General features: G+C 36.7%; 1 protein-coding gene across 2 annotated transcripts; it reads right to left on the reverse strand.

Moving 5' to 3' along the window:
- On the reverse strand, positions 1-6,269 carry LOC131147128 (microtubule-destabilizing protein 60). Of its 2 annotated transcripts, XR_009134630.1 has the most exons (9): positions 4,944-6,269; positions 4,813-4,858; positions 4,628-4,720; positions 2,163-2,282; positions 1,804-1,902; positions 1,173-1,232; positions 994-1,088; positions 671-740; positions 292-379 (listed from the first exon to the last, which is right to left on the reverse strand). XR_009134630.1 is itself a non-coding variant. In XM_058096924.1 (8 exons), exons 1-8 carry the CDS (start codon positions 5,861-5,863, stop codon positions 259-261), a joined length of 1,554 nt encoding a protein of 517 aa, XP_057952907.1. In that variant the 5' UTR covers positions 5,864-6,269; the 3' UTR covers positions 1-258. The 2 variants fall into 2 exon arrangements, 1 of the variants encoding a protein (XP_057952907.1); XM_058096924.1 differs by lacking the exon at positions 671-740 and having other exon boundaries at positions 1-379.
- Between the last annotated feature and the right edge of the window lie 16,540 nt (positions 6,270-22,809).

Genomic DNA, 22,809 nt, shown 5'->3' on the forward strand with positions numbered 1-22,809 from the left:
GGAAAAACGCACCTTTTCTGTGCGTGTAAAATATCAAATAATTATATATTTTAAATGTCTATTCTGCTTTTAAGAATAGAAACCCCATCAACTATCCAAAATATCTCCATCAACCAAAATTGCAAATAAAATGATAGCTTCATTTACAAATCTGATGGGCGTCAAAGAAGGGCGATGGGTTGACATTATTCGGTATCCATGGAGAAACAATGTTGAATGGTTGATAAGGAGGAGATTCTTCATTGTCATCAGCGCCTCTCAGTGATGATGATTGTAATCATAAATGTTGATGTCGTTCCATGACAAACAGCACTTGATCTTCTTATGATTGGGTATGTGGAAATTTGGTTCTCTTGGAATAGTGGGATGCTTCATTGACCTTATAAAAATACACCACAATAAATAAGCTAAAAAAGTCAGTCAATATAGGGGTTAAAATTATTATATCATCTCTGTTCTTTTTTCTCATTACTGGGAAATGGTTTTGTTGAAACCTTGGGGCCAAAAAAGAAGAAAAGGAAAAGAATTTTAGGAAATCTCTCTCTCTCTCTCTCTCTCTCTCTCTCTCTCTCTCTCTCTCCTGCTGCAAGCACTACAAATATAAATATATATTTTCCTGCTGCAAGCACTCCAAAAAATTTCCTAGAATCATTTCTATAAATAATCTGACCTTAAAATAGAGCGAGTCTTCTGCTTTCCACAACCTTATTTTCTCTAAAGTGAACCACCATTTCTAGTATCTGATTTTCCAAACGAACACAAGAGAACAGAGGGCTTAAATTGTCATCTTGTTCCTACATACTTAATTTCTCTAAGTAGAGCCACTTTGGTTTCTAGAAATAACTTTAAAAAAAATGGAGTTTAATCATGGGAATGAAAATTTCATGTCTTCCCTGCTGGATGAAGTCACTTAGGTGACATCAGTGTCAAAGTGCTCAGAGATTGAATGGACAAAACAGGCACAAACGAAACCCTGCAAATCAAGTCTCTCACCTTCTAGGGATAAAAGGTCTGTCAAAATAAGGCATTGGCTGTGCCTTTGGAATTAGTTCCTTTCTCAATCTCTTTACTTCTTCTTCTTCTTCCAGCTGCAGAAGACCAACATATGCATCAAATAAAACTATGACAATCTCTCACCAAAGCAATCATATATTTTTTAAAACATCATTTACCTTCTGCTGGCTCTCTTTTTCCATCTTGTATTGCTCAATCAGGCTCATTTTCTCTGCCACCTGAATTAAATCCACGTAATAATGAATATACGTAAAGAATGAACAACTAACCTGCACAGGAGTCTACAGCTATTGGAACGAATTTTCTAACCCAAATAATTACAAATTTGGGCTCGTTTGGTCAAATTAACTGAGAAATATATACAAATAAAACAAGTGAGGGTTAAAAAAAAACTGATAATTGTAATCAGAGGCGCTTACAAACAAATTAGCCTTCAAGCGTCTTGACAGAACTACCCATTTGAAAAAAGGAATGGTACAAAATTACAAGGGAAAACCACTTGTGAAATATATTTTAAAAAACCAATTGCTACATTTGTCATAGTCATAAAAATATGGTTGGGCTTTCTTACTTTTCGTACAGTCATTCCAATTTTATTATCTCCGAGGAAGGAGACCTCCTTCCTAGTCAATTAGACTTTAGATCCCTAGTCATTAGTTGCTTCCCCTTCCCTTGGGCATTCCTTGATTGTTGTTTGTGTAGAAGAAAGGGCTCTTGCTTTTGTTTCTTTCTGGCCAGGGGTTGTAATTAATACTACATGCAAAATAACTGAAGCAGTAAGAAATATACCTGTTGATCAAAGCCAGCACGCTCCACTGCCCGCACATCACTATGTAGCTTCACGTTCAATGGCCTAGTGCATTCTTTCACTTGAGGCTTCATTAAGCACTGAGAATACCAATCACCACACATTGTAAAATAACTTTTGAGTTGTGAGCAAAATAATTTTGAAAATTGTCATCGTGTGACCTAGAGATCACGGGTTTGAGGCATGATAACAGCTTCTTGCAAAAAGTGTAAGGTAAGACTGCATACTATAGACCCATCGTGGTCTGCTCCTTTGGGCACTGGGCTCCCCCTTTTTTTTTGGTGAGAAAAATATACTCAGTACAATTGTGCCTTTTCTTTTGTTCAGATGATAGACTCACCTCTGGTTCATCTGTTGTCCACGGGAGACCTTGTGCAGTAGGTATCCGCATCTTCTCCTCTTCCATTATCATTTCTTGCACCTTCCTAATAAATTCTTCCTCCTTACATCTTCCCCTTTGCTACAAGAACAAAAGAGAATAAGAACATAGCAGCACATTAAAATTATATTAACGTTGGTAATTGAAGAGATAAATTCTTCAAAATTTCATTTAAAAAATTCATGGAAAGATAATTAACAGGAAATAAACTTCATAAAAAGTATAATCCTTTTTAATGTGTTCTAAAGCTCCTTCTATTTGGTGGAGCAAAAATGTAAATCCTTCTTGTGGAGAGGATCTGACTCAAAAGGCCAAGGCCAATAAGTTTAGTTGGGACATTTGTAAAACCTCTAACAGGAGGCTTGGGTTTAAAAAGCCTTAAGGAGCTAGGTGAAGCTTTTTTTATAAGACTCCTTTGGTTAATGTGTTCTAAAGCTCCTTCTATTTGGTGGCTGGCTATAACCCGAAGGACAAATCGACTTGAGCTACCCAAACCTCACCCGTCTAGGTCCAGCCAATTGGAAGAGAATCCTAAAAGCTAGAACCTCATCCTTTGCCAGCTTCATAATGGAAATGGATGCTCTTCATTCATGTTCCATGACAATTGGCACCATTTTGGATCTTTGGTGGACAAACTTGGTATGAATGTTAACCTAGACTTCTGTATGCCTCTTGATGCAAAATAATCCAGCATACTAAAAAACGATGCTTGGAACTGGCCTAAAAGAGTCACTGCCACTGTTGCTGCAGTCTGATATTCTTTTAAGTTTGTTCCTCATCCTCTTATTGAAGATAAGCTGTTGTCCTTCTAAAATGGCTCTTTCAGTTTTAACCAACCTGATGAGGGCAAGGAACCCACTTTCAGTTGGGGCTGTGTGGTCTGGTTCAAAATTACATCCCAAGATTCTTCTTTGTCACTTGGCTGGCTGCTTGGAGCAGATTAAGCACTCTGAATAGAGGATCTCAGCCTAGGGAAATCATTCTTCTTTCTGTCATTGACATCTATAGAGCAGGAAGGAACCGCTTGTTTTTTGAATATAGTTTGAATGGTACAATCTACAGGAAGCCTGCTGCTGCCTTGAAGATTTCTATTACAACAAAAAAAAACCAAGCGTTAAGCCCCAGTAGGTGGGGTAGGCTACATGAACCCCTTTTATGCCAATTTACATGATCATAGACAATTTTCTCCAACGAATTCAGGAATATAAAATTCTTAGTATCTTATTCCAAGTAATTTTAGGTCTGCACCTACACCCTTTTACTGCTCCTCATAATAACTAACTTACTCCTTCTCACTGGTGCACTATTTGGCCTACATTGCACATGCCCAAACCACCTGAGCCACCTCTTCCTCATCTTATCTTCTAAAGGAATTATGCCTATCTTACCACAAATATATTCATTTCTTAATTTATCTTTTAATATTATACCACTCATCTACCTAAGCATTCTCTTGGAAACTTATATACTTTTTTTGGTTATGTTGTTTCTTAGTTGCCCAATATTTTGATCCATCCAGCATAGATGGTCTTATAATTGCCCTATAAAACTTCTCTTTTCATTTGTATTATGCACTCTAATAGGGAGAAAAAATTGATAGGCTATCTCATCTGGGGAACGTTAACACTCTGCTGCTGTTTGCAAGCTTGAGCGGAGAACCAACATTTATCACATTTGGAGAGCTTGGAAATCTCTAATATTTGATTATGCTTTAATCAATTCTTATGGCATTTTGCATAGGATTGTGGTTGATGTCTTTATAGAAGAGAAGGTGGTGCTAGGAAATTTTCTAATTAATTTTGACGGTTTCTTGATTTTTTTTCCTTGTAATTGATCTTGTTTTCCTCTCGAGCTAATATATCCAATCTTGCCTTTTTGAAAAAAAATAAAATAAACAACAAAAAGAGCAGATAATTACAAACCACTCACCACTGAAAATGAAACATGGTATCTTCTCTCTCTTGGCCATATTATTGCTAAAATGATCGCTCCTGATGAAAATTATTGTGACGTTTCTCAAATCATGAAATTTTTTTGGAAATGAAAATTTCAATAACCTCGATAGACACTATGAGACTAGCATTTCGAAGGACAGGCTCCCATGAGAGGAAGGGCAAAGGATTCATAAGAGACTTCCTATCCCAACAAAAGTTCATTTTGGGACTATCATAAGTTTTGGAAAATTTATAGGATATTTAGAAAGAACTAAACTAGTATTGCATTTCCTAGTTCAGACACAAACTGTGGTAATATCCGTTTATATTCTGGAAAATGCTGGAACTAATGATACTACCAAAAGCTTTTTCTTTTTCTTTTTTTTAAATAAAAAAAATCAGAAGAGTAACATACATTCAAGCACAATGAGTGTACTACCACCAATGAAATAATATCTAGATCTGGGGATATTCAATGACACTGACACATACCTCGGTCCTCAGCTTGAATGGCTTTTGGCTGGTTGCCTTAAGCTGCCTCCTCCTCCATTTCCTTCCCCCAGCAGTCCCAGATGACTCAGTGTTCTAATTCAAACATGATTGTTGATCTCATCAGTTGAAAAGTATAGCCCAAATTCATCAAATATGAAAAGAATAATAAGCAACAGAAGTTTTACATTTCGTCGGCTCCTCCGACCCCCACAAGAAGTTCTGCTGGAAATGCTGAAGGTTGAAAAGAAGGACAAAACCATATGAGATCTAAAAGAGGTGAAAATTATTAAAGAAGCCAAAATTATTCATTACAAACCTTCCTCGACTACTATCCCATGACGAAGAAACCTGGGAATCTAAACCGAGATTCTCTGAAGTCAAGAACAGCTCTGACGGGCAAAGTGAAGATAAGGATTCCCGTGTTTCTGGAGCCTTAGGTTGCAAACCTGGTAAGGCCCATTTCATCCCCCTCTTGGTGCTTTCTTCTGATTCCTTTTCCTCTGTCTGGTCAGATTCCTTTGACCTTGGCATTGAAAGGAGTCTCTCAAAGGCCTTTACCAAATGCATCACTCTTCCAGATCCTGCTTCAGGCACGCTCTCCCTTGCTTCTTCCAACAACTTATCCCTTCTTCTCTTAACAGTTGATGTACCGACTCCACCCGCTGGCTCAATTGTCTCATTCATCACCAGAAAATCCCCTTCCTCAACCTGCACTAATCCATACGCTTCCTCAGTTTTAGGGTTTTGTAACGAAGAGGGGTTTTTCTTCTCTTCGTCTCCTGCAAGTTCAGCTCTTTCGCAGTTGGATGGCTGATCCCAGTCGCACTGGTCATCCATACCATCCCTGTTCTTAAAGAACTCTTCCTGAGAAACCCTAAGATTCTCGTAAGCCATGCAAAGACACTTATGAACATTACCCCCGTTCTTCTCTTTGCATCTACATGTAACTGCAGACACTCCTGCTTTCTTCTTGTTCGGGTTCTTCTTCGCCACCACGAACTTTCTTTCTCGAATCTTGTTACGTGGAGAAGCGACTGGGTTAGCCATTCTCGGGGCTGATTTCTGGGACTTCGCAGACTTGATTGCCGGTGAACTGGAAGGTTTCGAACCTGGGATTCCGAAATTAGGGTTCAAATTCTCAGAAATTTTGGGAACTTCTTGAATCTTTGATCGATGGGGTTGTGGGGTTTTCGCCGGAGTCGTGCTTCCGGCGTTCTTGCCGTTTGAATCCATCATCTGAAAATCCCCGGAAAGCAGATTGATGGAGACGGGTCTGGCTTCTTTGATGAAGATGGAGTTTTTGTGAAAATGGAGTTCTTGTGAAAATGGAGTTTTTGAGAGAGAGAGAGAGAGTAATCTTTCTCAGATCTTTTTGTTTTGAATGAGATTAAGAGGCGGAGTGTGGGGGGATGGAAATGTGAACGTTGGGGAGCCTTGGACGCACTTGTAACGGCTATTTTGGTGGGGTTTGTTTGGTGGCCGTTGGATTCGAGATTTGAATTTGGATCGCTTATGGCCGCTGGATTCCTCCGATTAAAGAGTAAGACCGTGAATGATTGATTTCATTAACATCCGTTAATCGGTGACTAAACTACGTGAGTTTATTTTTCAAGCAAAAGGAAAAGAAAAAAAAGAAAAAATGCGAATATCTTTTCACTTTGTTGTTGTTGCAATTTTATTTTATTTTATTTTATTTTTTTCACAGGGAAATAGCATTTAAATGTTTTGCTACATTGAACACGAGTGATTTTTATTTATTTATTTATTTTTTTACAATTTTTAGTTTTCTAAGTTTACCAAAAAAAATTCAAAATTGTGATCCAAGCCTCTATGATTGTCAAATGAAATTTTGAATCCCTTTTCTAAATTTGGTAACCGAAAATTATGAACCTAAGGTTATAAAGGAAATTCTCCTTCAATGTCTTTTTAAAAAATGTCGAATTTATTCTTTCAACTATCCATTATTATTCAAAATATCCTTACAATTACCCATAACTACTAAAAAATACCTTTATAATATGTTAAATTTTTTCTACTACTACTCATAATTATTCAAAATACTCAACTACCTATATCTATTTAACCATAAGTGTTCCTATAATCAAATTTAAAATCCTTCAATTCCTATTTAATTTTTCTACAATCATTTCTTGAATATAAATATAAAATTAAAAATTAAAAATTAAAATATTCTTTAATTCTTGGCTTTAAAAAATTAAAATTAAAAGTACAGAATCATGGAGCATGCACCTACTCCACAACTAGTATTTATATAATAGACAAAATTTACTTAATATGTTTTTAAAACAATCTCAATCATTCAAATATATTATTTGAAAATTTTTAATTGATTTGAAAAGCAACTTTTTTGTTTTCAATTTAGCATATAAAATTGTAATAAATTTTTCACATTGGCTTGGAAATTATTTTAGCAAAACTAAACAAGTCAAAGGCTTATGATGGGGATCAACATACCTTAATTGTTTCCTTCGCTGATATGGTGACACGTGGATGACCTCCTGATGTCCACAATCATACAAATTATTTTGTAGGTACGTGTAGAGTTGTTTCAAGACTACTTGAAGGCTTTCGGTACTTGAAGAATCTAGTTGATATATTGAAGCAAATTCGAGTCCAAGACCCGTGAGGGCCCCACATGACTATGTTCCATTGGCCCCATACGATTTTGAACTACTCTTTTGGCACATGCTTGAGTCCTACACTTAATTTGTAAAAATGAAAGATACTAAGCTTGCATGTGTGCTTAGTAAGTTATGATAATAGTTATGGTGTTAGAATTAAGTGTAGATTTTAATTACCTTGTTTGTTTCTCATGTTTTGTCCCCCATGCTTGTGAGAGTTGTGTGAGTGTGTTAATGTAGTGTCCCCCCATGCTAAGTCTTTATATTCTGAATCACTGCAATAATTCTATTGAGTTTTGATATGAATATTGAGAAGAATTTCTTTACTAAAGCTTAAAGCTTGTCCAATCATTTTGATTGTGTAGTGTGAGACTATAAGCATTCTCTTCGGAGATCACGTGGTGAGAGACAACTCTATCCAGCACTATCATCACCCCCACCTATCCTTTATACACTCACACGACCATTTTTATACACATAGCAGTTCCACTTCTGTCATTGTGTTCAAATCTTGTTCCAAGGATTTTCTAACATGATCTAAGCATGTGGTGAATAATATCAAGTCATCAAATGATTTCCTTTGGTAAGATTGTGAATTTTCATAAACCCTTGTTGATTGTAAACCCTTGTTTGAAGCCCAACAATCCTTGTCAAAACAACTCTTGAATTCCTGCATTTTATCAAAAACCTGTAGGCGTTTAGGCGACTGAAGTCGTTGGTTTAGTCGACTGAACCTCTACTGCTAGTCAGGAATTCTACTTCTAAATTCTTCAGGCGACTGAAGTCACCCTTAACCTTTAGTTTTCAATATTTTTGATACTTGCTAATATCAATTATGGGATATTTTTTTGCTAGCATAGAACTTACATTCTTGACTTCTTTGAAATGGCATCTTTTCCGTATATAACTTGATTCTTTTGTGAAGGTACTGTCGCGGCGTCCTGGACCTGCCAAGCACTGGCATGAGCGCAGTTGCGAACTGGGAAAAATGGGGTGAATTTTGAAGAGACTATTTTCGTGGAAAACATGATGTGAAGAACCACCACTAACCTTTTGAAGTGTGGTTAGAACACTTGATCACTGCTCAATCATGGGTAGATTCAGTCTATGTTGTCAAGATCGGGATCAAGAGTACAATTACGCAAGAGGAAGATATTACCACCCCATACACGTCTGTTCTTATAAACGGTACCTAATTAATAAAAAATTATCCCAAAATAAATCTAATAAACCTTCTTATTTTACTCCCTTCCAAAAATCGAAAAATGAAGGTACTGTATAGGTATTCCCTCATAACCGGGGCATACCGTACTCCGAAGAGTTAATGCCTCCCTTTTAAGTTATAAGGATGGAAAATCGAGAGAATAGTTTACAAAAATACACTCCCTGGGTTTTGAAATCTTTATAAAATTTTAAAAGTGAAAAGTAATATCCCGGGAGGCTTTTGGAATTTGTTCGGGATGGAAATGATTTTCTGGGCTTAAAATATTTTTGTGATTTTTTTTCTGTGTGAGAACATTTTTTGTGATTTTTGTGATTTTTTAAATATTTTTCCCAAACTTTAAAATAGCACAAATAAAATTAAGATGAAAACCATGGAAATCAAAGCTTGAAAGTATTTTTGGAATTTTCTAAAATTTTTGTGACTTTTCTGACATTTTATGGTTTTTTGTGGATTTTAGTGAATTTTTGGAATTTATTAAAGTAGTAATGACACAAACTGAATCGACTTAATCGTGGTTCAAGAAACCCGACCGGTTCGGGGAGAAAGCCAGTCAAAGGGGAAGGGTCAACCTATTTAAGGTCCAGTCAAGACCAAAGAGTTTAAGGCGTGTGCATGAATATGTGTGTAAAACAAGTGTGGGGGTATGTGTGCATGTGCATGGGTGTGTACGTGTATGAGTGTGCGTGCATGTGTGTATGAAAATGGTGGTGTGAGTGTTGGAAATGCATGAGTGTGAATATGCATGCATGAAGGTGTACGAGTGCGAGTGCATGGGTGTATGCATGAATGTGTGCATGTGTGAGGGTACGAGTGTATGAATGCATACGTGTGTGAGTGTATGGGTGTGTATGTGCATGAATAAAAATGAACATGTATGTGTGACTGACTTAAAATATTTTTATAAATTTTTCTCATTTTTCTAGATTTTTTTAGTGTTTTTCCTAAATTTTTATGAGCTTTTTTTTAATGAATTTTAAAGTTTATTTTAAATTCATAATTTAAAATAAGAAATTAAAAAAAAAAAACTGGGTCTTAGACGGTTTGGGGGAAGATTGGTCAAGCTCTGACCGGTCCAAAGGAGATCGGTTTAAGGTCCGAGTTAGGACCGTAGGAGTTAATGGTTCTTGGGAACCGGTCAACGAGTGGGGGGAACCGGTTTAAAATCAGGTCAGGGGCGCCACGTGTCGTTTGGCAAGTGGGAGCTATAGAATTAGTCTGGATTGATGGCATGGGTGCATCGTGGCTGTCCATCCAAGAAGATGATCTGATGGTTGGGGAAGACCTACGTGGCCACAACTTAGAACGTGGATGCGGGCAACAACCAACAGTCAGGATTTGGTCGAGGGGACAGGATCGTCACGTGGCAACAAGCGAGCGAGTTGTCATTTAATGCCTCTGACAGACCTCGGGGAAATACGTCATGCCTGCGCATGTGGGAAACCGGATGGCCACGAGGCATTGGGCGAGCGGAGAAGCAGGTTGTCATTTAATGCCATCTGACATGAGGAAGATCTTGAACGTTGATGCACTGTAGGGATCCAACAACGAGGATTTGGCCCACGCAGATCTCCTGTCGTGGCATGATCTGGTCCATCTGATGGGGAGATGATTTGATGGCTTATGGAGAAGGCTCGCTGGCTTCTGAGCACATTAATAATGATGGCGACGCACTAGCCAAGTGTCACCGGCGAGTGGAGAGACGTGTAGGCACTCGTAATGACTCTTTCAAATGAGACGATCTGAGTCATTGTTGATCTATGAGGATCGGACGGCTACCCTGAGTACTGACACGGCGAGATCTTTGCCGTTGACGGGAAATGGAAATGGATGCATGGAAGGGAGCCACGTGTTTCCTTCGATCGAACGATCAATGGAATTCACGTGTTCGAATCTTATGGCTCCAGGGCTTTAGATACTTAAACCCAATTTTTTTCCTTCTATTAATTTTTTCACTTCTCATTCTCTCGAATCCCCTTTCTCTCCCTCTTGTTTCCTCTCTTACCCTCTTTGTCTTCCTCTCTCTTTTCTCTGTCTCCTAGGGTTTCTCTCTTCTCTCACCCTCTTTGTCTTCTTCTCTCTTTTCTCTGTCTCCTAGGTTTTCTCTCTTCTCTCACCCTCTTTGCAACCCTCTTTGCTCCTCTGTCTCCTTTCTTTGATTTTAGAAATCTTGATATTTCAGATTTATTACCCCAAATCTTTCTTCTCACCCCTTTCTTTCTTTTCTCAAGTTTCAGTTTTGTTCCCTTCCCTGGAGGTGGACCTTCGAGACCTGTAAGGTGGCACTGTGATTTCAACTAAAGATTTGGATTCGAGACCTAGGGTATGTCAGCTCAGATCGAACACGAAAGATAAGTGCCTTTTCCTTTATTATTATTTTTTGTTTGATTTTTGTTTGTGTATACTGATGATGTGTGCGATGTGTTGGTTTGTGTGTTGATGATGGCTCTAGCTTTAGGGTTTCAGTTGTATAGGCGAGGGTGAGGGATTTCATCTTATCTTTCATGGCAAGTTCCCACTTGCTAGCCTCATCCACCTTACATGCTTCATCATAGCACTCTAGTTCACCCACATTAGTTCGTAACAAGTAATCCAAATATCTCCTATTCGGTATATGCAGTCGGGAAGACCTCCTCTGTGTCGAAGTTGGAGTCTGTGGTGCTTCAGGGCACTCCTTTGTGATAGATTCTTCTATCTAGGAATTATCAATAGTCTTTTATGCCACTTTGCTATTAGTGAAATCATCCAACTCTACAATATCAGGGTTATATAATGCGTGATTACTTGATGATCTCGCGTCTTTGTACATAACCTTTTCATTGAAAACAACATCTCGACTTCTAATTATTTTCTTGTTTTGATTATCCCAAATGCGGTAATCAAACTCATCTTCATCATATCCAAGAAGTGTGCATTTTTTAGATTTTGGATCAAGCTTGCCCCTAGCCTGATCACTAATATGTACACAAGCAACGCAATCGAAAACTTTTAAATGTGAAAGTTTTACCTCCTTTTTGCTCCATGCCTCCTTTGGTAGCTGGAACTGCAATGGTACTGATGGACTTCGGTTGATTAGATAAGAAGCTGTGTTGATTGCTTCTGCCCAAAACTGCTTTGGTAATCCTGCTTGTAATCGCATACTTCTGGCTCTCTTAGCCAAGGTTCTGTTCATTCGTTCTACTATGCCGTTGTGTTGGGGTGTACTTGGCACGATTCTTTCAAGTTTGATCCCATGCTCATAGCAAAACCTTTTGAAATCTCTATTTTCATATTCACCACCATTGTCTAATCTTAGTTTTTTTATTTTTAAGCCTGTTTCATTTTCCACCATGGCCTTCCATTTCCTGAAAACATCATACACTTCAGATTTATATCTTAAGAAATAAACTCATACCTTCCTGGAATGGTCATCAATAAAGGTGACAAAATAGGATTTCCCACCAATGGATGAAACTGGGCTCAATCCCCAAACATCGGTGTGCACCAGCTCTAATTTTTCTTTCTTTGGAGTTTTTCCGAATGTCTGAAAGCTGACTCTTTTCTGTTTGCCGAGGATGCAACTCTCACATTGGTCAATATTAGCTGACTGGAGACCTAGTATTTTTCTTTTTGAGTTCATGATTTTCAAACCCTTTTCACTCATGTAACCAAGTCTCTGGTGCCATAGATTTGAATCTTCATTCCCTATAGCAACTGAAATTGATATGCAAGCATTTGTGGTCATATAAAGAGTGTTGACCTAATAGGTCACACCCAGTTTTGATAGTGACAAATACTTAGGTATTTGATAAATGTCAAGTGTTTGTGCAGGTCTAAATGAATATCCCAATGAAGAACACTTGAAGCAACTAGAAGACCCTGAAGACCTTTTAAATTTGTAATTGTAAATTCAATATGTGTAATATGGGTCTATAATAGTAACTTAGGATGTGGTCTGTATTTACCTTACCTGCATATCATGCATATAGGATATATGGTAAGCTCAATAAGACCATAGTAAGACTCTAGGTCCCAACACTCACACACATAGCATATAATATATATAGGAGCATTGAAATTGTGCTTGAATTGAACATTTCTAAGCAACTTGAGAGAGCTTGGGTGACCGAACCCCTAGAGTTCAAAACTCCTCGGGCGCCAGATTGTTGACAAGTCAACAAGTTGACTAGGCTCTCAGGCGACCGATCCATAAATACACACACCATCCATGGGTGCCCGAACCCCTTGAAAGGGACAATCCGCCAACTCGGGTGACCAACTGTTTTAGTTCAAAAAGGACCCCGGGCGCCAAACACATGGATTCAGGCCACCGAATATACGATCAGGCACCCAAAGTCACGAAGCAATGCTACTGACTTTGATTCGGGTCTCCAAACGATAAACCGGGCAACCGAACTTAGTTAAATGAACTTTATTGCTGAGTCTTGCCGGGCGACCAAACCTAGGTTTAGCCACCCAAACCTCAGCCGGTTAAAATTAATTTAACCTCTGTAAAACAGGATTAATTCATAAAAATTGCATTTTAATCATTTGGGACCTTTTTAATTATTCCCAACATGTCCCAACCGGTTATATTTTTACGCCTGACTATAAATATGTGTTCATTTGCAAGATTAATAACATATTAGCAAATAGATTAGCCAAAATATCCTCTCTTTTGAAAATACATCTTTTGGCCAATACTCTCAAATCTCCGTTCATTTGATATCTCCTATGATTGTGTGAACATCTTTAGAATGCTTAAGATTGCTATAGCTTGCTAGAAACTCCCATTTGAGTGATTGATTACTATATTTCTTTTGGGGAGTTTTAGCTTAGGTTTATCCCACAGATTTTCTCATTATAAATCTTGTGTGGGGATAACAAGTAAGCTTAGGATATTTGCATATATGTTGCAAGTGTCCAATAGTTTGATTTTTGGTGTGCAAAGATTTCTCAAACAAGCAACTATTTTCAAATTAGTGTTGTGCATCTTTCATTGAGGAAAACTCTTTTTGAACTAGTTTGATTATCTGATTCGTATACTTGGAATATTGTTGTGCTATTAAAATACTTTGTTTTTATTCCAAGATATTACTTGTGTTGAACACTCTTGAGCATCATACTGATTATATTGATCTGAGTGTTGATTGCATGAAACTTGCATCACTGAGCTTACACTATATCCATGTTATTGATGTGTATGTGAATGTGCGTATTTGGGTACATAATAACTTTACGTGAAAGCACTATTTATGTACCATCTGGTTGAGAGAATACTATTGTATTTCCAGGCATGGTCTGAAGGGGAAGTAATCCAGCCCAGTAAGGATTGGTTGTAAAGGTTGAGGTCAGCCCTGTGGTAATTGACCTGATTTGTTTAGGTGTCGCTCCACCTGCTAAGTGAGCAATTATAGTGGTAATCCTTGTGCTTGTTAGTCAAGGCAGGGACGTAGGCAATTGGCCGAACCTCGATAACATTTTTGCGTGTCACTCATACTTTACTACTTTTTGGTGCTTGTGTTGTTAATTAGATTGCTTTATTTAATTACTGATACATATTACAATTGATTTACATTACTTGCACTAGATTGACCATAGGGTTGTGAAAATACTGTTGTTAGGAGATTGACTTAAGACTTAAATTTTAAAAGTACCAATTCACCCCCTCTTTTGGGATCACGGTAAAGTTATTAATTGGTATCAGAGCCACGTAGCATAGACTAGTTGTTATTTTGCAAAAGATCACATATGGCTCATAGCTCCGTGACCCCTTTCCCTGAGGGACCATCTTCCATACGACCTCTTGTTTTCAATGGTATAAATTACACCTTCTAGAAACAGAGGATGCACATCTACCTTCAAAACGCTGATTGGAAGGTGTGGAGGATTGTCTCTAAGGGAAATTATGTCCCTATGAAAACTGAGGGCACGACTAGAGTTCCTAAAACTGAAGAAGAATATAATGATGATGATATGAAAGCTGTTAGTTTAAATGCCACTTCCATGAATATCTTGTACTATAGTCTTAATGTAAATGAATTTAACAGAATTATGACATGTTCTACTGCAAAAGAAATATGGGATAAGTTAGAGATCACATATGAGGGTATTAGAGATGTGAAAGACAGTAGGATAGATATGTTGACTAGTGAGTATGAGGCCTTTAGGATGAATGTAGGTGAGTCCATTCAAAGCATGTACGCTAGATTCACGCACATCATAAACTCACTGCATGCATTAGGAAAGACCTATCCCACATATGAGATGATTAGAAAGATCCTTAGAGGCTTACCTCCTGTTTGGGAAGCTAATGCTACGACCATTACTGAGGGTAGAGACCTTAAGGTAATGACTCTAGATGAATTGATAGGTTCCCTGATCACTTATGAATTAGCCATAAATGAGAGACTTAATAAGCATAATAGGGCTAAGAAAGTGACTGCATTAAAAATCTCCACAAACACATCTAGTGAATACAGTGAATCTGACACTGATGAGGATATGGCCATGCTAACCAGAAAATTTAGTAGATTCTTCAAGAAGAACAAAAAGCCATATAAAAGATACAGGGAGTCTACAATTGAAAAGGGAGAGTCAAGTAAAAGAAAAGAGAAATCAAATGCTCCCATGTGTTACAATTGCAACAAGGTCGGGCACATCAAACCAGATTGCCCACTGCTGAAAAAGGAGGCTAAGAAAAAGAAGAAAGTCATGAAGGCTGGGACATCATGGGATAAACTTAGTAGCAGGGACACAAAATCAGACCACAGGGACTTAGAGGTCGCTAATCTGTGCTTGATGACACACGACGATGAAGTATCATTTTCTAGTTCATTATCTTCATATTATTCATCTGATGATTGTGATTCTGATTGTATGCCTACATTTAGAGAGTTGTAACTTGAATATATTCGTGTATCTAAATTGTTAGGTAAAATGACCAAAGAAAATAATGAGTTGAAAAAGAAATATGAAAATTGGTCAAAATTGTTTAATATTGCAAAAACCTCTCATGCTTTCATTTTAAGAGAAAAAGATGCTACTATTGTTGAGCTTGAGAGGAAATTGGAGGATAGCTCCAAAATCAATTTTAAATTCACCGAGGGCAAACGCAATTTTGAAAAACTACTTGGTGCCCAAAGAAACTTCTTAAGTAAAGAGAGTCTTGGTTTTAATGGTATTGAAAATGTTAGACGACCTGATCTTTACTTAGGACATTTTACACGTGAGTCAAAGTCTTATGTCCCTCCTAAAGATCCTAAGTGTAGATTAAGATGTTTTAAATGTAAACAAATTGGTCATATTCAATTTGATTGTCCACTTAGAAATAAGCGTGCTAGAATTAGGAAAATATGAGTAGTTAAGTGAGATCCGACCACAAAGTACATAGTAGAAAATAAATCAGATCACAAAGTGCTTTTTACTGTCGATCGCCATGAAAATGTGTATACTGCTTCTCTTGATAACTTAGCTTCACAACAAGTTACTTGTTTTTCTGCTATAAATGAAGTTAGTTGGTTATGACATAGGCGCTTAGGACATGCTAGCATGGACTTGTTGTCTAAACTTGTTAGAAAAGAACTAGTAAAAGGCTTGCCTAAAATGTCATTTGTAAAAGATAAAATTTGTGATGCATGTCAAATGGGTAAGCAAACAAAATCTAGTTTTAAGAAAAAGAAATTCATATCTACTACTAAACCACTTGAGATGCTTCATTTAGATTTGTTTGGTCCTAACTTTATGCAAAGTCTTGGTGGTAAATCATATGCTTTTGTAATTATGGATGACTTTTCTAGATTCACATAGGTGTTTTTTCTTGCACATAAAAATAAATCATGTGAACAGTTCACCAAATTTTGTAGGAGAATTCAGAATGAAAAATGATATAAGATAATTCATATAAGAAGTGATAGAGGCACGAAATTCAAAAATAAGAGCATAGAAAAATATTGTGACTTAGAGAGCATATTACATAACTTTTTTGTACCGAGGTCACCTCAACAAAACGATGTGGTAGAAAGAAAGAATAGGTCACTACAAGAAATGGGTAGAACTATGCTGAATGAACATAACTTACCTAAATATTTTTGGGCTGAGGCCATTAATACTGCATGTTATGTTATGAATAGGGTGTTGATCAGACCGTCAATTAATAAAACCCCTTATGAATTATGGAACAAACATAAGTCTAAGATTTCCTATTTTCATGTGTTTGGTTGTAAATGCTTTGTGCTTAGGGATAATGAACACTTAGGAAAATTTGACTCTAAATTTGATGAAAGTATTTTCCTAGGTTATGTACTTAATAGTAAAACATATAGAGTTTTCAACAAAAGAACATTAACTGTCATTGAATCTATTCATGTTGTATTTGATGAATCTAATCCATTTTCTAAAAAAAGATGATGAAGATGATATTGATATTAGGAAATACTTAGATAAACTATTTATTGAAAACAATGCAAGTGAAAACCCTGAAGTAAATGAAAAATCATCTGAAGAAAATGAAAATCAGGAGTTGCCTAGAGATTGGAAATACATTAGAAGTCATCCTATAGATCAAATCATAGGTGAACCATCCCGTGGTATAGCTACAAGATCCTCCTTGAGAAATCTAGTGAATCATTCTGTTTTCTTATCCCAAGAAGAACCTAAAAATATTAAAGAGGATAAGTCTTAGGTAATGTCCATGTAAGAAGAACTTAATCAATTTGAAAGAAGTAAAGTGTGGACTCTAGTTCCTAGGCCTAATTATCACACAATTATTGGAACTAAATAGGTGTACAGAAATAAGAAAGATGAGAATGGGGTAGTAACTAGGAATAAGGCTAAACTAGTTGCCCAAGGGTATAACCAGTAGGAAGGGATTGACTTTGATGAAATATATGCTCCTGTTGCTAGGTTAGAAGTCATTCGTATGCTACTTGCTTTTGCTGCTTTTAAAAATTTTAAATTGTTTCAAATGAATGTTAAAAGCGCTTTTCTAAATGACTTTATTAATGAAGAAGTATATGTAGAAAAACTACTCGGTTTTGAAAATCATAAATATCCAAATCATATTTACCGGTTGTCTAAGGCCCTGCATGGATTAAAACAAGCTCCTAGAGCTTGGGAGAGGTTTAATGGTTTTCTACTAGAAAATGGGTTTACCCATGGCAAAATTGACACTACACTTTTCATCAAATCCAAAAATAATGATATGCGCCTTGTTCAAATTTATGTGGACGATATCATTTTTGGAGCAACTAATGATGAGTTGTGTAATAAGTTTGCCAAATACATGCAAAGTGAATTTGAAATGAGCATAATGGATGAACTTAGTTTCTTCTTAGGGCTACAAATTAAACAAGTTAATCATGGAACTTTCATATGCCAATCTAAATATATCAGGGACTTGCTAAAGAAATTTAATATGGAAGATTGTAAAATTCTCGGTACACCTATGAACTCTTCCATTAAGCTTGATAAAGATGAGCAAGGAATCCCTGTTGACGTAAAATTGTATCGTGGCATGATTGAGAGTCTCCTATATCTCACTGCTAGTAGGTCTGACATTATGTTTAGTGTGTGTATGTGTGTTAAGTGTAAAATAAATATAGCAAATTCATGATGACCTAAAATTTTACAAATGTGAATAAATAAAGGTAAACAAAATTATGGTTACATGACTATATAGACAAAAAAAAAAAAATGCAAATTAGAAATTTGTTTTGCTGCTAATCCCAAAATTGACTTTTTAAATTGAAAAATTGGAATACAAAACAGTTGATTTTCAACTTTTCAGTAATTTTTGTATACCCCTACCAAGGAAGCTAGTTTTTAGGACTTCTCGATTCGGCTAGTCAAATTGAGGCTGTGCAAAGTAGGAATATATTTGTTTGGGTGTGATTCAAGTTTAGCCAAAAGCAATGACTAAACCACACTCCTTGTCTACAATAATTTCCACCCATTTTTATGTTTCTCTTTTCTAATATACCAAAGTTTAAATCATGATTTTTCAATTTTTCTATTTTGGGCAGATTAAATTAATTTTCCTTATAATCATTATTTCCACTATTTTCATACTTTTACCTGTAAGACTCCATGTATTCCATGTTGCTAATCTAACCTTAGTTTCTTGTGCTAACTTACTAATTATCTCCCTTCTATACTAACCGGATCTATTCCTTTGACCTAGGTGAATTTGGTAACAATATGTGATAATAAGATCTAATAACATTTTATGTTAGTTGTTTACCTAATACAATCCTGCTCCTTTATCCGAGTTTGAGACTAACTGTATGTACAGAGGTTATTTGTGTTACACAAGCGAAGTATATGTTTGAGTTTTTTCTATATCATTGTAAAAATTAGAAAAATGAAAATCATAAATGAAAACAAAAAACCAGAAACAGAAACTAAAAAATAAAAAACCAACATTCTATTTGATTAACATTTATAAAATTAATACATACTAAAAACTTAATTAAAAAATACTCATTTTCTTTAATTCAAAATATTGTAAAAATGATTAAAATAATAAAATTACAAATAATACACATTTTAAAAAATTGCTATAATAAAAAAAAGTTTATTATAATTAATTTACTTAATTATTCTACTTTCAAAATTTATTTTACAATAAAAATTTTATCAGACATGACAATTGAAAAATAATAGAAGTATTTTGTAATTAGATTTATTATTTTTTATAATTTATGTATATTTTTACTAACTATATTTAAATTTATATGATCATTTAATTTTAATTTTTAATTTAAAAGTGTATATAAAATGAATAATTTAATCCAAAAAATTATTTCAATTTATTAAAATATATGCCAATAGGTTACCAAAATAATTTAAAACCATAAAATTTGGCTTTCAATTTTTTGGCAAAAATTAGAAAAATAGTAACAGAAATAAAAAACTGATAATAGAAACAAACGCATTTTTAGAATATGTTTTTTCACTATTGAGAAACATAAATTGAAAATAGGAAACAACAACAATACCAAACAGGCCCAGAAACATACAATTTTTGGTGAGAATCCAAGGTAGACTAAAATATATATATAAAGTGCAACTATACTTTTTGAAAAAAATTGTATACTCTAAGATTTGCAAATGGAAAACACAAAAATACATATATTAAGCCTACAAATCATAAAAACAAAATCTCCACTACTAACCAACTATTGGAATAATAATAATAATAATAATAATAATAATAATAAGAAAAGAAGTAACAAGAGAGGAGAAGATCTCACCAATGGTTGAAACTAAAAGATAATGACAACTGATTAAAAATACTGTAATAAGTAACCTTTGGCACCAAAAATTTGATGTTGCGAACGAAAATCAATCAAAGAATATTGAAGCAATGAGGAATTGTAAGAATTATTGAATCTAAATTCGAGATTCACATTCAAGATTGGAGATGGAGTTGATTAGGTAACCGTACAATAAACAACCTCTCATTAACTCATCACAGCCCCCCCCCAGCAACATAAACCTTGACTCAAGTTAGATGTTCTTTTTTTTCGCACAATCTTAAAGCTAAACCTATGCAATCTTGTGGTATCTTCAGTTCGAATTCTATGATTGGCTCAAATCTTTTGGAGACAACTCCCTAAAATTGGCCGTTTATCGAAGGGGGAAGATGAAAATACATAAGTTGGGGGCAAAAGAACAAGAATTTGAAAGGATTTTATTTCTTTCACTTTCAAGAAAAAAATAATTACGGAATTGTGAGTTGTGTATGGTAACTCAGATTTCACATTAGGCCAGTTTGGGATGACGAAGAAAGAAAAAATGAATAAAAGAAGCTTAATAAATAAAGTCTGCAAAAATGACAAATAAACTTTTAAAAGAAACTTTCTTCAAGATAACACCAAAATGATGGAAAGAGAGGGAAGAGAACTGAGGATGGCGGGCAAAGTCCAAGATATCAAATTTATTTACAATTACGGTGAACAATGGCCAATGGCCAAACCAAAACAAAAACTCATACAAAAACTTAGATGAAATGTAAACAAAAAAAAATGGAGATCGATGTAGAGGAAGACGACGGACACTTGAAGGAGAAACCAAGAACTCATCGCAAAAAGCGATGACACGGAAGAACTCTTGAGCTTTCTTTCTTTATTATTATTATTTTTTTTGGATATCACCGAGTATCCTGGGTTTACGCACTGGGCTAATCCTATGCCTACGTCAATCGTGCTCTCGACCAACACGTAAGAGGTAAATTGCAGATGTGCGTTGCAAAAAGCGGTAGAAGGTTTGTTTCGAACCTACACCAAACTTCACCTTTTTCTCATCAGTTTCTCCGGAGAATTCCGTGTGTCGCCCCAAAAAAATCCTACGCACTAATAGACCCTTTATGACTCGGGGGCAACCCTAGAGGGGGTTTTTCCTAAAAAAAAAGCCCACACAATTAAAGTGTAATTAATTAATTATAATTAAATAATATAATATTAAGACGTTGATCGTAATAATTAATATAATATAAAATCATATATAATTAATTATTATTGTGACTTTCCCCTAATTACAGTAGAGCCCCCCCCTCATTTAAGTTTTTTTTCCCTACGTTTCCTCTCTCTCTCCTCCTCCTCTCAAAACTCTCCTCCCTCCATCCACTCTCCTTCACCGTCTCCTGAAGGAAGAGAGAGCAGAGGGGGAGCGAAAAAAAAGGCAGGGTAGAGGCTTCAGCACAGGAACGCAGGGGCATAGAGAGCAGGCTACAGGAAGAGAGGGTTATGTAGGGGGAAGAGGGTCGGAAATTCCCGAAGGGGGGGGGGGGAAGAGCAAAGGGGGGTGGGACCCCGACCCCCCCCCCCCCATTCTTCAAGGAAGGAGAGGGTTGGAAGTAGGGAATAAGAGGAGGGGGCGGAGAGTGTTCTCACGGAGAGAGAGAAAAAGGAAGAGATCCGGACAAGGAGAAAGAAAGGAAGAAGCGAGGAGGGGAGGGTGGGGGAATGGGAGGTCAAATGGTGGGAGGGGGAAGCCGTCCCTCAAGGGTGAGCGGGGGGGTGATCAAGAGGAGGGACTGTCTATCGGAAAAAGATAGGGTCAATCGCCGAGGGGGAGAGAGGCGAAATGCGTTCGAGCGGGGAGGGGGAGGTGGGAGGGGGAGAGAGGGGAGGAGTGGGGGGAGTGCGAGGAGGAGGAGGGGTTCGAGGAGGGGAAGGGCACGAGGGGGGAGGCAGGAGAGGATCCGGGACCGCAGGAAAGAAATGCTCTGAGAAGAGGTCGGGTCGAGAAAGACGGACCCCCTGGAGATTGTCCGAGATCTGAAGGAGCAGAAGAGGAGGGGGGCGAAGTCAAGGGGAGGAAGGTCCGCCTCCCGCGAAGGAACGAACTCTAAGGTGGCTGTCGGAGGGGGTAGGGGGGTCTCTGTCAAGGGAAAGGGAGGATGGTGGGGGAATCAATCGAAGGGGGGGGTGTGTCTCATCTCAATCTTCTCTCTCACCTCTCTCTCCTCTGGTCTCCGGCTCAAAACCGGCTCTCCGGGTTCGTCCGTCAGACCCTTCCCTCTCCCCTCCATCTCATTGCGCCAATTGAAAATGTGAAAACGCACATCATTTCCTTAGATTTGCTTCCCGGAGATCCCTAACTCCGTCAGCTCAAACATTTTAAAAAAAATAAAAACCAGAGAGATTATCATCGTTGTGGACGTCATAGAACAACCACTCCAAGGCCTAAGATAAGGGGAAAATATATATATTAGATTTATTTTTGAAATGACCCAATTCAATTGAGTATTTTGGATACAAAAAATTTATTTTGGGAATTTTCTGAATGAATAAGCGTATGAATTTATGATTTTGTGGTGTGTTCGCTTATATACATATTTTGGTTGGGAATATTAAAAGTGTGTTGAGTTAGGATCATCGTTGCTCCTTTTTTTTTTTCCATAATAAAATATAGTTTGACCAGTGTAAATAGGTCCCCCCCCCCCCCCATATCCCATTTTGCTAGGATAAATACCGGCTTTTGTATTTTAATATTTACCAGAGTTTTGTTGTTTGCAGAATCACTCTTTGCCAGCATGAAATTGACAATATCATATGTGCATAATAGAGACTCGAAGGACAAAATGAAAGACCCCAAATTGTGTTATTCCTTGTAATTTTATATTTATATTTTAATATTCATTTGGTTTGTGTTAATAAATGTTATATGTTCTGTTAATAATGGCCATTTACATTGCATGATAAGGTTTAATGCTCAAAAAAACCATACGAATTGAAATCTTTGGGAATCACACCTTTGGACCGATGGGGGCAGGGTTTTTTATTTTTTTGAGGCTTAATTGAAAGCCTCACCGTAAACCGAAACCCTACCAGGTT

This window comes from Malania oleifera, chromosome 1 (genome assembly GCF_029873635.1).
Source record: "Malania oleifera isolate guangnan ecotype guangnan chromosome 1, ASM2987363v1, whole genome shotgun sequence".
Lineage (NCBI taxonomy): Eukaryota > Viridiplantae > Streptophyta > Magnoliopsida > Santalales > Ximeniaceae > Malania > Malania oleifera.